Source organism: Aspergillus heteromorphus (genome assembly GCF_003184545.1).
Source record: "Aspergillus heteromorphus CBS 117.55 chromosome Unknown BO70scaffold_12, whole genome shotgun sequence".
NCBI lineage: Eukaryota > Fungi > Ascomycota > Eurotiomycetes > Eurotiales > Aspergillaceae > Aspergillus > Aspergillus heteromorphus.
Window position 1 is genome coordinate 235,402 of NW_020290417.1, and position 15,646 is coordinate 251,047.

At 48.7% G+C, this 15,646-nt stretch overlaps 4 protein-coding genes across 4 annotated transcripts; 2 read left to right on the forward strand and 2 right to left on the reverse strand.

Moving 5' to 3' along the window:
- Positions 1 to 174: 174 nt before the first annotated feature.
- BO70DRAFT_396386 (uncharacterized protein) lies at positions 175 to 2,198 on the forward strand (the record flags this gene model as incomplete). The annotated part of the gene is made up of 2 exons (XM_025546613.1): positions 175 to 510; positions 2,073 to 2,198. The coding sequence occupies 2 exons, from the start codon at positions 175 to 177 to the stop codon at positions 2,196 to 2,198; spliced, it is 462 nt and encodes a 153-aa protein (XP_025399359.1).
- Positions 2,199 to 5,669: 3,471 nt separating this feature from the next.
- On the forward strand, positions 5,670 to 6,426 carry BO70DRAFT_396388 (uncharacterized protein; the record flags this gene model as incomplete). Its single annotated transcript, XM_025546614.1, has 3 exons — positions 5,670 to 6,103; positions 6,161 to 6,221; positions 6,274 to 6,426. 3 exons carry the CDS (start codon positions 5,670 to 5,672, stop codon positions 6,424 to 6,426), a joined length of 648 nt encoding a protein of 215 aa, XP_025399360.1.
- Positions 6,427 to 8,554: 2,128 nt separating this feature from the next.
- Positions 8,555 to 9,019, reverse strand: BO70DRAFT_396389 (uncharacterized protein; the record flags this gene model as incomplete). The annotated part of the gene is made up of 1 exon (XM_025546615.1): positions 8,555 to 9,019. One exon carries the CDS (start codon positions 9,017 to 9,019, stop codon positions 8,555 to 8,557), a length of 465 nt encoding a protein of 154 aa, XP_025399361.1.
- Positions 9,020 to 12,539: 3,520 nt separating this feature from the next.
- On the reverse strand, positions 12,540 to 15,064 carry BO70DRAFT_379634 (uncharacterized protein; the record flags this gene model as incomplete). Its single annotated transcript, XM_025545360.1, has 3 exons — positions 12,540 to 12,609; positions 13,042 to 13,215; positions 13,266 to 15,064. The coding sequence occupies 3 exons, from the start codon at positions 15,062 to 15,064 to the stop codon at positions 12,540 to 12,542; spliced, it is 2,043 nt and encodes a 680-aa protein (XP_025399362.1).
- Positions 15,065 to 15,646: the final 582 nt, after the last annotated feature.

The window sequence follows — 15,646 nt, forward strand, 5'->3', positions numbered from 1 at the left end:
TCAACTTGGGAAGGTTCAATTCGTATTCAATTGAACTTCCCATCACCTGTTCCTGAGTATCCCAACCATAACCATAGCGCAAAGCTTTGTCCACCTGATAAGGACTCTGGTTTGGTCTTTGGCGGCGCACAGTTTACAGCAATCAATCACAAGCCTCAAGCAACTACACCTGCTATGGCCGATCTGTGGGCCACCCCCGCTGCACAGGCCGCTCTGAACAATGAGCAACACACTGACCTCGTGCCCGGGGCTGCAGATGGCCACGACATTGTCACTGGCCTAGAATTCCTGAGCCTGGACTCAGTTGTGACAGACTTGAATGCGCCCGGAAATTCAAACAGCAATCAACAGCCTACCGATCGCGTCCATAGGGCAGCGGATCAAGAAATCATTGATGCACGCAACCAGATCGTATCTGGAACAGACTTGAATCGTCCTTACCTCGACCAAATCTCTCCCCATCCATTCGGGCCTTCCGAAACTTCGAGTGACCCCCCGGAAAAGCCTTTCGTCTGTGGATTGCCCGGCTGTATGAAATCCTTCACCGAAACAAGACCGCTGAGTCTCCACTATAAACGTATCCACCGGAGATACAGATCTTTTGTCTCCTGGGATAGCACATCCGAAAGTCCGAGAATTCCCCCAAGAGGGCCCTTCATCTGCGGTTCGATTGGCTGTATGAAGCCCTTCTGGCGAATAGACCATCTAGATCGGCACTACAGCACTGTCCACCTGAGACTTCGTATCCCCTGTGACTGGCCCGGCTGTGACAGGGGCTTCCTGGGAGAGAAGAAAATGAAGCAACACCGCAATAGTATTCATGTACGACCTTGCCGGTTTGTCTGTTTGGAATGCGGACAGGTTTGCAACCTAAAGGGAACCTTAGTAGCCCATATAAAAGGGGTGCATAGTTGCCCCGGGGTAGGAGAAAGACCGTCAACTGAGGTATGTTGAGACTAATCATCCCTTCCAATATTGTCACAGTTGCAGCTCACCTGTACAAGGCCGGTGTTCGTTACTTCTACCCCATTCGACCGGAGGGGATCACTCAGTAATAGCTCCCTAATGGACGGTCTTCCCCCCCCCCACCCCCCGAGCGCCTGAGTAGTTTTATCCTTGCGTCTTTGTTGGTGGCGGGCGCAGCGTATCCTGGATACACACAAGACGTATGAGGGCCCATTAGACCGTTCTCTTCCCATTATCGTTAATTTCCAATCTTCTTGAATAGGTGCTTAATTCATAGAGTAAGACTTTTGTTTCTTATTTAGTCCGGTCAGCAATATAAAGTCTTCTTTCTCCTTCCACTGATGTAGACCCAATAAACGTGTATTTCCGTACGTCAAAGCCATGAAAGTATTTCCTTGTCCCAGCTAGGAAGAAAATTAGGGATGCGCTACAGGCACACCAGATTGGTACAGGCACACTTGTGACGTGATTTATCTTTTCACTCAGGAAATTGATATATATAAATGAATCAAAGTTACACACGCAGGCAGATTGGCTATATGCAGGTGGATAAGATAGATACGCAGGTGGTCAACTACGCGCAGGCAGGTTAGCTACACAGCAGGCAGGCAATGATCCTATATAAAGGCGGTGGGGTAATATTCCTAAGTAGACAGGTGGAGTAGTAAGAGGAGTGGATATATCGAAATCCTGATATGCCCGTGGCATTCCAGGTGTTCCTGTAACATCTCTCTGGAATTAAATTTGCTTGCTCTTAAAATTAAACCCAAGCTTATTAGTAGATCACTATTCCATCCTATCACAGCGCATTTATATTACCAGGAAACACAGGTATACCCCCTAGACCAAAACGATGCCTCAATATTCTTCTGGCTATGAAGGTCTGGTTCTTTGGCTAGTAGATATACTTCGCCTATCTAAGGCCTCTCTGTCCGTACTGGTTCTTTTCTTTCCCTAGACAAAATTCGTAGATTGTAATTCCTATTTGCATTCAATTACATGCGCAGGGCTTCTCTATCTACCATAGGAAGCCTTCAATCGGCCAATTTTATCCCCTTACCAAGCCATAACCTAGCTAGAAGATATCTGATCCGCAGTAGATCTAGAGATCGGCAGTGATCACCGGTAGCGATGTAAAGCCCGGTCTACGCGCAAAGCCGAGTCTCCCAACGAACGAGAAGGATCGGACCGTCACCGGCTTCTCGCCGAAAGCGGAAGTCCACGTGGTCTGAAAATACCTGGGAAACTTCTACACCTTTTCATACCAAGTCCATGTCATGGAAGGGAGGAAGTCGATGGATGTTGCATCAGTGATCTATAATATCTGGCGAATTCCGCTGGATCCTCCCCAGGGTTTATCCAGCACCCGGGAGAATGCCGTTTAGTATTATCCATTCTTAGATACCTCCATGGATGGTACAGAAGGATACCCCCTGGTGGTCATAATAGCAAAGCCAAATTGAAGGTAATCACCCTTCGTCCGCAGGAAAACCCCATTGAATGGTGTCTGGTTTGCAGTGATTAAATGGCATCTCCCGGGATTGTCTTGATTTATGCTGGAAAAATAGGAAACTTCCTTGATAATGCCAGTCCCAGACATAGATATAAAAGGATGGTGCCAGTTGCGAGGAATCGGAATAAACCATACGTTGCACAAAATCAGCTGGAGTACTACAGTCGATCAACAGAAATCAACCTCAGATTCATTCAAAAGTCAAAATGTCTACTATCCGACAAACCTATCCTGAGAGCCCAGAGAAAGGGGAGATTGTTGATTACTCTAGCGATTCTTCGTGGGATGAAGATAGTGCTGAGGAGGATCATGGCCCTACGCTCCCTACCAAGCGTACGTACGAGGAGTATGCAAGTCAATCCTCGAACAATGATATCTACCAAAGCGACAACTCCGGGGCAGTGAATCCTACCCAAGATATGGGAGCCTCCGCTGACCCATCCGCGGGCCATGCCAGAACCCATAAATCGTCTAGTATTGCCAGGGCGGTATTCTTGTGCCCACTTTGCCAGGATCCCTTCATGAAAAGAGACTCATTTGACGAGCATGTCCGCAATACTCACAAAGAAGACCCAGCAAAGTACGATAGGCCTTTTCCACCTATACGGTGCCATCTGAGAGGATGCTTCGCATTCTTTGGCAGGTTTCGTGCTTTATATAAGCACCTGCGGGAAGACCACGAAGGGGTTGATATGTCTCCAGGCAAATTCCACTGCCCATACAAGAATTGCGGAACAGACTGGAAATGCATGGCATATTTTGAAAACCACATCCTTCTCGCTCACTATGGCGTGCGATACAAACCTTATTTCAAGTGCCCGTGGGCGGGCTGCCCCAACTTCTATACTGAAGAAGTCTCAATGAGAAATCATTTCCTCGATCAACATTATGAAATGAAACCTAGGCGTTTTGACTTCCTCTGCTCGTTTGATGGAAAGACCTTCCGAAAACGGTCAGAGTTTGAGAAACATCTTTCGGATGATCACCATGTTGGTACGAAGGACCATGCTCCCCAGTTCCTGTGCCTTCTGGATGACTGCACGGAGTCCTATGTCGACAAGGAGGATTTGGAAGATCATATAAGACAAAACCACAGATTCTGTCGCAGACGTCTACTCCCTGAAGGAAGCTTCATATGCATGATAGGTAATTGCATATTTTCGTGTGAGCGTGCAAATGATTTATGGGAGCACCAGAGGACCAAACACAACAGAATGACATGCTATGTACATGGATGCAGAGAGACATTTGAAAGTCAGGACGAGTGGACCTCTCATATGAAGGCTACACATATGCAGCCTGTACAGATGATGCAGCCTGCACAAGCAGAGCCTGCAGAAGCGGAGCCCGTGAGAGCAGAGCCTGCATACACAAAGCCTCGGCCTTCTTGTTGGGCTTGTCCAGGATGTAGTGCAGACTTCCGGGAAGGGAATGCCTTGTTCGCGCATATGAGCAGTTGCGAAGGATATCCTGCCGCTGAGCAGCCGCCGTTGTAGTCAGTTTCTCTATCTTTCAATTTCTGTCAAGGGAAGCAAAGGTAAAAGCCCCATTACAGGGAATTACTTTGTGGAAATTCGTCCCGCCTTTCTTTCCATAGAGTTACAGAGTGTAGCTTCCCGAATCAGAATTATCATCCATCTTACCCATTCTCACCCTGATCTGTGAAGGGGCAGCTAGCAACAAATAAGTCATTTAATTACACGTAGCCAGCCGGGAGACGTAATGATTTCCATTTCCATTGCATGATTTCTTGAATATAGGATGAAATAATACCTGTCCTTAATCCTGGTGAGCTGCTACAGCCACACTGGTCAGGGCTCCTGCCACACATATCACCCACCACCTACGCGTTGTTAATCTGCCTGCACATGATCAAAATACCATTGCTAGAACCATAACCTTGCCCTTGACAGGAAGGAATAACTTATAAGCGAAGTTTGAGTATGTTTTGTTCAAAAAAGCTGGCTCCACACCGCTAAGCAGGTAGAGAAGCCAAGAGGGAGAATAGTTCCATTATCCAATGGATTTAATACCTCCCGTTGTTTCAAGAAAGATGTCGCCGAAGATAGAAGCTCGTGGGTTAAAAGCTCTGGCTGTAGTAGACCACCTTAACAAAGCCGACGAGGGCATTGGTTTATTTTTTACAAGTCTCTGCGCTGCCTGTTCGTGATGGCGTCTCTTTCTGTACCCCAACTCATATGAACAAATATTCCACAAAACGGAGTTGATCGTCAGTCCCAGTCAGGCCTAGCGCCTGCTGCAGCCTCTTTCACCTCGCTTGGCGAGCGCACAGCCTGCCCGTTTCTGCTTCTTTGTGAACGACCGCGTAGCTGGAGGATATCCCCCTCTTGTTTTCTTCGCGTCTTCGGTCTGATCTCTGTCGCCCAAGCCGTGGAAAGTGATACACACTCCAGACAATAACTACCATCACCGAAAGATGTTGCAAATATCAGACAGTCATGCCAGGGAACCATCTCGAAGATCCAGGCAACTGGCGAAACTTACTGTTCAGATATTGAAAGGGCATACTCCGCACACTCTGATCCACAGCCCAGGTCTTGACAAGGAGCAAAACAATTCATGTTACAGTCGAAACGTCTGCGAGGAAGGTAATCGCTGCTATATAATGTTCTGAATGCATCCAAAAAGCATGCTATAGGAAAATGTTTTCTGTTCACTGAGGGAAACGACATTAAGAACCAGTACCTAATGCTCGGATACTTCCGTGCGCAATTTTTGCCCAGAACCCCCGAGGGTAAATAAGAGCTCCTGGCTCGGACCTTGCCCGAAAGATGTCACAGACCACCCTGGCCCGCAAAGGGGGAACTAACCGATGCCAACAGCTTCATTTTTTCATGGGGCGCAATGAGGTAGTCTCACGGCATGCTACCATATCACTATAGACAGGAAGTTATCTATCGGGACCCTCCTGAAAATGGTAAACAGTTAACGTAACATCATTGTATGTGGCATAATACAATGTTGACCTACGATAAAGACTCAACAGAGCCTCAGGCGAGGAATTCGATTTGTTCCGCAGGGGCTTTCCGTCAAAAGCATGCTCTATCATGCAACCCATAGAGGTATAAATGATGGCGATTTTCTTGGGGAGTCATAGTAGAACAGCTTCAGCAATATTAGATTCAATACAGCATTATAACTTCCAGTGCCACGTTGAACGATTTTCAAAATGGACACCACAACAACCATTGACCCCGCTCTCCTGAGCCTCGAGGAAATGCTCTATTATGATGACGATGCTTTGGAAGGTGAAGATGAAGATGCTTGGTGGGAGTTCCCCAATAATGACGATTATCTGATTGGTGAGTCTGAGATGGGTTCGTATGAGGGTACTCATGAGGTACCGTCATCGAACAGGCCAGATGAAGATATTTTTCAAATGGGCAATTTCCATGCGCACCATGGCAGCAGCTTCCAGGCTGTGAGTTATGACGCTCATGCTCAAACAGAACAAAGCGTAAATTCCGACATAATGGGAAGGTCGGATGAGGACTTTCTTCAAATGGGTGATTTCTATGCGCACCACGGCAGCAGCTCTCAGGACGTGAATCATGACGGTTACGACCAAACTGAACAGAGCAGAAATCCTGATATATTGGAAAGGTATGTCAACTCGCAATCTCCCTATACATGGAGGTCTGTGTACTAACACAGCCTTAGCCGTCCTGATGGCCATCTTTATTGCCCGCAGCGGAGTTGCCAACTAACTTTCCCCAACGACGTTGACATTTATAAGCACCTAGAACAGGACCACGGAGTAGCTGACGGTCTAGAAGGACTTTTTCAATGCCCATTTCCCAAATGCCAAGTTGTCTACCGGCGAAGGCATTATTTTGATGTACACGTCCGGAACACGCATAACATTGACCCAGCGGTTTATGAGAGGCCTTTTCCACCTTGGAGGTGTGACAAGAAAGACTGCTTGAAATTTTACGGATCTCGAGGTGAGTGGGAGCAACACCTCCTCAGAGGTCATGCGGGTCCGGATTTCGATAGGACCATAGGCTTTTTCGACTGTCCTTTTGAGAATTGCGCGACAGCCTTCCGGCGCAAACTTTACACGAATGCACCTGTCCGGATTGCTCATTACGATGACCCAGATAAGTATGACATCCGTGATCGGTCTTTCAAATGTCAGTGGGAGGGCTGTTCGAGGTTCTTTGGCAAGGAGGAGATTTTGAAAGAACATGTCAGAGATCATGAACGGCCCTGCCCCGGGATTCTCTATTATCTCTGTCCAGTGGCAAACTGTGCCATAGAGTTTGGCAAGAGGTGGTCGCTTCAAAAACATATTAGGGATCATCATGCTGACAACCCTGGAAGATATAAGATCCGTTGTCGAGTCCAATGCAGTTGGCCAGGCTGTAGTAAGAATTTTAGAAACAGGCAGATCTTGCAGCAACATGTTGATGGTCAACACATTGTTAAGGAAGATGAGATATACAGGTGTGACCAGCCAGATTGCACAAGGTTCTACACCAATCAAACATCATTGGAGAAACATCTCCAGGATGAACATAATATCGACAAAGAAAAGAAATGTTTCAAGTGTGATATAGAAACATGCCAGAGATTGTTCTCTAGCAAAGATGGGCTGTTGAAGCACATCAGGTATTCCCATAGGGCTGACGAGAATTGTGATTTGGCGTGTGATTGGGAGGGATGTACATATACCTTCCGAACACAAGACACGTTGAATCGGCATAAACGAAACATTCATGGTGCAGGTGCATCTAAAGCTGACGCCGAAGTTCAATACAAGTGTGAGTGTGGCAGGTCCTATGGTAATAATGGGGTTTTACTGAGGCATAAGGAGACGTGTGATGGAACGCTTGATACCATTCGAGAGCGTAACACTCTTCGAGGCAGTGAACTGCGTCGAGCGCGTAAAAGTGGTCAGGCGGTTGAAAGCAGACCCAGTGAGCGAATTGATTGCAGTCAAATGGGTTGCACCGAAACCTTTGAGTCACGACCCCAGTTGTATGCCCATATTGCAGATGCTCACCCGATATTTCGCACCCCGTCTACCCGTTGCGTGTGTGAGGAATGTGGCAACTATTTCGCTTCACCGGGAAACTTGAGGAAGCATCAAAAGGCGTTTCATAAACACTTGGCCGCCCAAGAGTCCAACCCCTAGTCATGCCGGTCATTTGAAATATCTCAAATTTGAGAAGAAAACTATGCACAAGATTACTACTTCAGTCGATAGTTTCCTTTACATAGATTTCCTGAATCATGTTGATTATTGTTCTGTTTTACATATTTTAGTTGGCCGCTTCTCATGTCCAAGATGAGTCAAAACGCGATACGTATTATCTCACTGCAATTGCTTTGCGGGCAATGGATTCTATCGCCTCGAACGGCCCCCATAGACAAATCGCGGCGGCCATAGTAGACAACCAGAATTTGACAACAGTATTACAGAGTTCGATCCTGTCCCGAATACAATCATATTATACAGTACACGAAGCTTTAAGTTCACTTATTTTATACCAAAAGCCGAGTGTTGCTCACAAGAATGTATTCCACATCGTTAGGAATCCTTAAAAGGCCTGATTCACTACAAGCCTGTGCTAGCTATACAGCAAGTAGCCGGAAGAAAGGTGAATAGGCAAGTCATACAAGACCTCTCATACCACAACCTATCTCATCAATGGGACATCTCACCGTGAGGGGTTCCTGTAGGGCGATCGTTGCATGTTCTGATTAGACGGCGAACCTGTAAACTGCGAGAGTGCTAGTAGAAAAGAGGGGCCGGAAATAGGATGTAGAGCAGTACCACCGGAAGGAGTGAAGATTGGTAGCCAAATATCGGGATAGAGAGTCCACGGTAGAAAGGGAGGTTGATCGCAAAGGGAGAAGAATTGTCGGTGATGGGCGAGCAAGGCCTCGGCCGAGTCAAATATGCAACCACAGATACGACAAGAAAGGATGGGGATATCGAAATGAACCATCCTAGTGTGCCTCAACGCAAGAATCGGAGGCCCAGAGAAGGTACACCCCAAAATGGGGCATCTGACGGGCGATGAGGCCTTGTCAGTCTCTGATATCGCTCTAAACGCGAAGGAAAAGCCTCGCAGTTGACCAGTTGACGTACCTTTCCACCGGCATTCCGTAAAAGTCCTCCCCGTTTGTGCTCTCGGGCTTTCCTTGTTGATCTTCTGCCCACACTCCGTCGTCAATGGACCATGATGGATTATGTGGGACACCGAAGCTCGCTACGGAGGATCCAGTCTCATGATTCAATGTTTGCAAAGGTACATCGTCGGCATCGTCACAATATTCATAATCAACCTCGTCATCCGCCCACGGATTTCGACAGTCGATCAAGCTAGTGGTCGCCAAAACATTTCTCTCGGAGTTTAACTGGGACGAGAGCAAAGAGCTGCAATCATAATCAAACGAGTCCCACGATTCATTACACAAATCTTCATGTTCCACGACCGAGGCTTCTTGTTGTTCCTTAGCCTTTTCGTACTGGGATACAGCCAGTGCTTTCCAGAGGGGTGAGTAACCCATCTTGAAGCTATGGCCACGAAGAAACCCAAGGTACGCTTGCGCGTGGGGAGTAAAGAAGCGAATCAATCAGGGCAGTTGGTGAGTTATATACTCAAGTCGATATATCCGGAATGCTTTGTGATCCAGATCTTCCAAACGGCCGTGGGGGGGTACACCTAGACAAAGGAATTTGTAGGGGTCAGTAGGTAGGAACAATAGCATTGATTAAATGCGAGACAATGTGGATCAAAGCAGCTAGGAAATGCTAGAGCAAACTGTGGTGGTCAATTCCATCAACAAGCTGTATCTATTGGGCGAGTTGCGATGTCTTCACTTGCTTTATTACTTTTCGATAGCCCCCTGGTAAGCTCCTCACCATGTTTCATTATTGAAAATCCCATTGTTGTTGTATTGACCTTTCTTTAGATCTCAATGCTGCTCTTTTTCTTTGTCAACCTTCTTGATATGATTGACGGTAATTACCGGGTACCTCCTCATTGTTTGACAGAAAACCACTACGGCAAGATGAGGACTTATAGCCTGGGTCTTCCCAGCGTGGCCGACACCATTCAGCTCCATGAGACTATATACCAAGTGGAGATGAAAATGAAATCTGATCGACAAGGTCCGTGTGAAAAAGATCTGTTGAGAGCATAGTAAAGTTGGTTATCATCCATAACATCAGCTATCACAGGTAGACACCCGCGTTAATCTGACTTCAAACCGATGAGTACCGTGCTGGAGCGGAAATTTTCGCACATAGAGAGAGCGGAATGCTTGGCAAAAATGAATTCACCCGCTGTAAGAACATACTAGTATGGATGACTGGAGAGAGCCTTCCAGGAAGTTGCCGGTGTGGCCATTGCCATATCCCAGATTTTGAATGGGAGAATTCCTACAATTCAAAACGCCAGCAGTTCAAGCACCGGAATACGCCTTAGCCCATTTCAAACTATACATAAAGACCTCGCAGACCATTCTTTCGGTTCAAGCAAAAGACAACCCAGATTATTGGAATCATCCTTCACAATACTTGGGACGTTCTGCAATCCGGGAGAGAAACCCCATTCCTAGGTGTTCTCGTTCGATCCAGTTTCATCATGTCTTCCTCATACTCCAACCGCCATGACCGTGACCCGAAGCCTAGCGATCTGGAGGCCATCGAGTGCACAGGAAAGGCTTTGAGTGACAATGGCGTTAGTTCCCACCCCCCGGGAGCGGACAATGAAGCCTCGAGCATCTGGGCCACCGATGTAAGGGAAGAACTGGAATGGACCACGGGCCGTCGAGTCCGGCGCCCCCGACGCGTGGCCTGCAACGATCATACCGAACGCGGTTGTATCTGGCACATTCACCCGCTACAGATCCGTCGAAGGCAGTCTGACCTCGGGCGGGAATCTGCCCAGACTGTTAAGAAAGTTGAGAGAAGGAATATATACACCGCACGTCCAAGAACATTTCCGTTCGGAGCAGGGAATAAACAAGTTAACTTGGCTAGTGAGCCTTTCCGGTGTCGGTGGGAAGGATGCTCCGCGACAGAGCCTTTCGAACGAACAAGCGATATCATGGCTCACATCGCATCTCAGCACCTGCATGTGGAGCCACCTGCGTGTTTTAGTTGTACAGTCCGCTCTTCCAGGAATCTCACTCTCGGCTACGGTCAGCCATTCCCTCATTCGGAGAAAGATGCAAGTGAGAAATCCCCCGAGATTTGATCTCACTCCGCCTTTGTGTATGTGGCCTTCGAATCGGGGTCGCATGTGACACAGGACCACTGTGATGATGTGGACTGTGTGTTTTCTGAAGCTTGTCTTTTTCGGGAGTTTTCTCCCGACTATGTGCTAGGATTAATATTTTTCTAATCCACATTTCAGTATCCTCAAATTCGCTCACAAATTGCGTAAAGATCCGCTGGCAGATAGGTGGCCAGGTTCGATCAAGCACCGGTCACGTTCAAGACCGTCGTAGCTGTAGGGTAGATATTATAGAGTGGTCGACACAGGGTCATTCGGTGGCTGAGATAAGCTTTGAGGCTCCAGGAGTCTATTAATGGGCGACATTCTTCAGACTCGCCGATTTAGGGCTCGGCATTTGTGTGCCTGAGGTTCATCCCATGGTCAGAGCTGTGAAGTATTGTATCGGGAACCGACGGTCTGTTTGCAAACATACTCGACTTCACCTGAAAGAATACTTCAGCAGAGTATGATTTTTTCTATAATAATGCTGCAATGCCAATATTGGAAATAGTCGCATGAATGCCCATCCCGTGAGCCAGCCGGGGTAAGGGAAACACAGACAGACAACTGGTGGTTACTTGATTTCCGTCGTATTGGTTACATCATAACTGGAAGGATTTTGAAACAAAATAATATTCTCAAGGAATACGAAAATTTCAACCACAATCGCGAGTATCCCTGGATGGTGTGGAAGAAGTGGTAGCCGTATAACACATGTGAAGACCACTTCGGAGAAAAGACAACTCCCCGCCTGTGCCTCCCTATAGGGATGACAAATTTGAGAAAAGATGACGTGGATCTGATCCCTGACCAGGTGTAACCTTCCAGAATGGTACATGCAAAATACCTCAATTGAGGAGGAATACTCCATGCTTTCCAACTCGTATGTCTGGTTTGTGGGAACGTCCAAACACGACCGACACGTACACGTGAGTTAGCACTCGAAATGTAAAGAAAGTAACATGGTTTGGGAGTGGGGGTCTTATGACTCAAGTTCAATATTCACCGTGCGAAAGTTTTCTCTTTCTCCGGCAACCCCAACCGCAATTTCCATCCCAGTGAAGTCGTAAAGTCGCCTTCCGGGTGGCTGTCGGGTACTTCCGACTTTCTACCGTGCGATCGAGAAAGGAAAACCCCGTTTTAGCCCATTCGAACGACGTAGCCTGCTTCAGGCATGTGTTGTGTCTTGCCGTCTTTGTCTAGACTCGTTTGTCGCCTTGTTCTCACTTTCCCTCTCCAACTCCTGACGTAAACCCGTACAATCATCAAGTCCTGGTTGGACCTCGATCCAGAATCCATCGGGCGCAGAGCGTTACCACCTGTAGTGCGTCGTTGCTACTCATGTTCCGATCCTCCGTGTGACTGGGAGGTGCCGTCCCTGCGTCTATCATGCTCACCCCCCAGCGAACTGGCCTTCCGAACATGGACCTCCCGCCGAACATTGGAGTTGCAATGCGCTTGAAGAACGCCGCAATCGCCCCACAATACCCAGAAAGCGACGAAACTGGGTTCCTGCCTGAAGAAATGTAAGATCTTCTTACTTCGTACCTCTCCACAATCCTCACTGATTTCCAGAGAAACACCTGTGATGTTTAAATGTGAGTGGAAAGGATGTCAGTACAAAAGCGCCTTCAGCAGATCTGCTGAGCTGCTGAGGCATCTCAAAACCATACTTGTTTCGTCCCAATCTCACATATGCCGCTTTTGAGGCTGCAGTCGAACATTCAATCGGAAGGACAAGTTGGGGGAGCATATGCTCGGGGCGCATTACTTGCCGAGGTTTAATGATATATGATGGGACTATTCTACAGCGGGAAGTTATTTTGAATTTTGTTCTCGGGTATGCTAAAGTTGCTAAAGTAAGAAGAAGAAAGGCTATGGAAAAATAGCAAGCATGTCTATTTGATCTGATTTGATCTGGTTTAGCAAAAAGACCTGACAATGAACACTGAAGCAAAACTCCGACCAACACACAATTAACCCGAAGGCCTTGTCGTCAGAGCAAGAGGGAACTAAAGGGCAGTCCCCCTCCGACACACATGCACACTTCTACCTCATAACTTGTGCATGGTGCTTTCATGCCTCAGCCTGTTTGCGTAAGATGAAAAGGTTTCCTCACAGCCCTCCCCCCGACATGGAATGAAATCCCTTCCTATGTGGTCGTGGGTTATATGGCGCATGAGGACATCTCTGGAGGGCCAGTGGACCGTCTTGTCACAGCCTTTCCACATGCACACACGGCGGTAGTCCCTAGGTTGCAATTAGTATGTGATATCGGGAAGGGGATGGCAAATTAGAAAGGCTTACTCCTCTCTGTCTCCTTGTTCCTCGGTATCCTGCGCGTATTCGACGTGTCTGTTCTTCCTGGTGGGCTTGAATGACTTGAAATATTTGGCCGAATTGGATTGTTTGGATAACTTGGGGAGTTTTGTGGGCTTCTTTCCTTTACCCTTCATTCTCCGGGTGGTATCTTTTCTGTTCCTGCAGGCGGTTAGTATTTGATTCTGTGGAAGGTTGCTGGAGTAACTTACTTTCGTAGGGGCAATTCTTCAGACCCACTCTCTTCCACTGCGCTCTCTTCGGATTCTTCGCTTTCTTCGATGAACTCACTCCCCGAAGATTCATCCGAAGGGGTCTCCTCCCGGGGACGCTTGGTCCCCAACTGCACATTACCATTTTTCCGCGCAAAGTGCCGGATGGGTCCAGGCAAGAGGACATTGGGTGTGACACGCGTATTTTCCGTATCGGACTCGCTGGGGGATTCATCGACCGTACTGGCCTCCTCAACATCACAAAATGAAGTATCAACAGAGTCCGTCTGGTCGCAGGAAGGCTCCTCCTCCACCATGTTCTCCTCTTCCTCGGGAATTGGAGACAGGTCGGGAGAGAATGGAGCCCTAGGAGATCCGTCTACCCCGCTGTTCTCCTGGTTCTGGTGCAAAGAGGCATCGGGAATATCTGTGTCGTCACCGAGGAATTCGTATACTATGCTGGCCATTGGGGGCTCGTCGAGGTCCAGTATAGAAGAAAAAGGTGGAGTCTTAGGAGATGCCACCACCCCACTGGTCTCCTGATTCTCGTGGAAAGACGCATCGCTAAGGTCTGTGTCATCACCAAGGGATCCGTCAACAGTGCTCTCCATTTCGCGCTCCTGCGGATACGGCAAAGAAGGATAGCTCGGAGACCTCGGAGCCTCCACCATGCCGGCCTCTTGTCCGCCCTCATAAGAAGGGGTCTTGGGGGAATAGTCCCGCTGTGCGGGGGATTTGTCGACGCTACCAGCCACTCGGGCCTCATCATGGATAAGACTGGGGGGATGATCCTGCTGTCCGGGAAATCCGTCGACCCGACCGGCCACTGGGACCTGCTGATGGAAAGAAGTATTAGCGGGATGATGCGGCGGTCCAGGAAATCCGTCGACCCTGCCGGCCACTTGCCCTTCATACACCGCAAGGTCCAGCGGATGAAAGGGCAGGTTTCTGGGAAGATCTCTCAAGCCGGAGACTGGACCCTCATAGGTACTTGGTGGTGGAGGATGAGCCCATTGGTTCCCGGGAAACCCGCCACCGGGTGCAGCGAAGCCCGGCATGTTATACCCACCCCAAAGGGGAAGTCTCGGGTCATGATATCCGAACGGGAAGTTCATCCAGGGCCCTGGGATGGGGTGTTGCATCCCGTACATGCCGGGATGCCCAAAGGCAGGGGGACCCTGCCAATAATTCACCGCCCTATACTCCGGAGGGATGTTGGGGGCCGCCTGATACGCCGCTGGAGCAGATTGCATCCCCTTGGTATCCTGGTGCTCGTGGGGAGCAGGCCCGGTAGGGAAATTAGACCTGATAGCATCATGAGGAAACCCCATGTCGGGTCCACCTGCGGGATTCACGGGCCTACCCTCATACACGCCAGGTGCCAGCCCCACGTGCCGCTGTGCGATGTGTTGGCGCACTGCGTTGGAATCTTGGGGATCGTTATGATGATGAGCCGGAAGGGCTGGGCTGTCCACCAGACGATTGTTCTCGTCAAGTCTCAGGTTCTGGAAGTAGGCTGGTGACTGCATTATCCCCGAAATGGAGCTCGCACTACTGTCCTCCATGGTCTCGTTGTCCTCTGGACATGACGCGCGATCCTTAAGGCTCCGACGGGCCTTGGACGCATTAATCCGCTTGAGAGGCGCCGACGAGCTTTCAGGCTCCGGGGAGAGAGATGGAGATGGCGCACTGGCGCGACGGGTCCTGGGCTTCGTGGTGCGGCCTGCAGGGCTTTTGGGGGAGCTTCCAGTCTTTGCGGACATATGGTCCCGGTTTGTGCGCCGGCTGTTGGGCGCCATGGTTAACACTGTTGAAGGCTCCTACCAATATGTATGCTGGGAGATGGCCAGCTATTTCTCTATGCGGTGAGACACAGAACTATACAAACAGGCTGCCTTATGGAACAGCTCAATGGTTTATTTATGCCAGAGGGACAAAGGTTTAACAATTATCTTCGTAGAGAACAGATTAGTCGAACGATATTCTCAGGCAATTGTCAGAGTATCGACAGTCAACGTCGAGAAGTATCGTTGTTCCATGTGCGAATTGCACCAATGGCGACCTGCTCATGGCGGAGGGATTCTCCTCGACCCCTGATGCAATCAACCCTACTCCCTTTATTTTGGCTTGCAAATGGAGATGTTTGACCGAAATAGAATCCCTCTGCCATGCTCCATAAACCTCTCATCTGTCCTAGTCGACGCTTTCCCAGGGGTGTATATTTGCGTGACTTCTCACGCCAGTTGGCCGCATGGTGTAATAGCGATTTTGCTATCCTTATTGATATCCTAGGGGAAAGCCGCAGGTTTTCACTTCAAGTTGAGCATAGAGCAGCACGGATGCTCGCTTTATGTTGAGGAAAGAGATGACCGGCTCGGTGT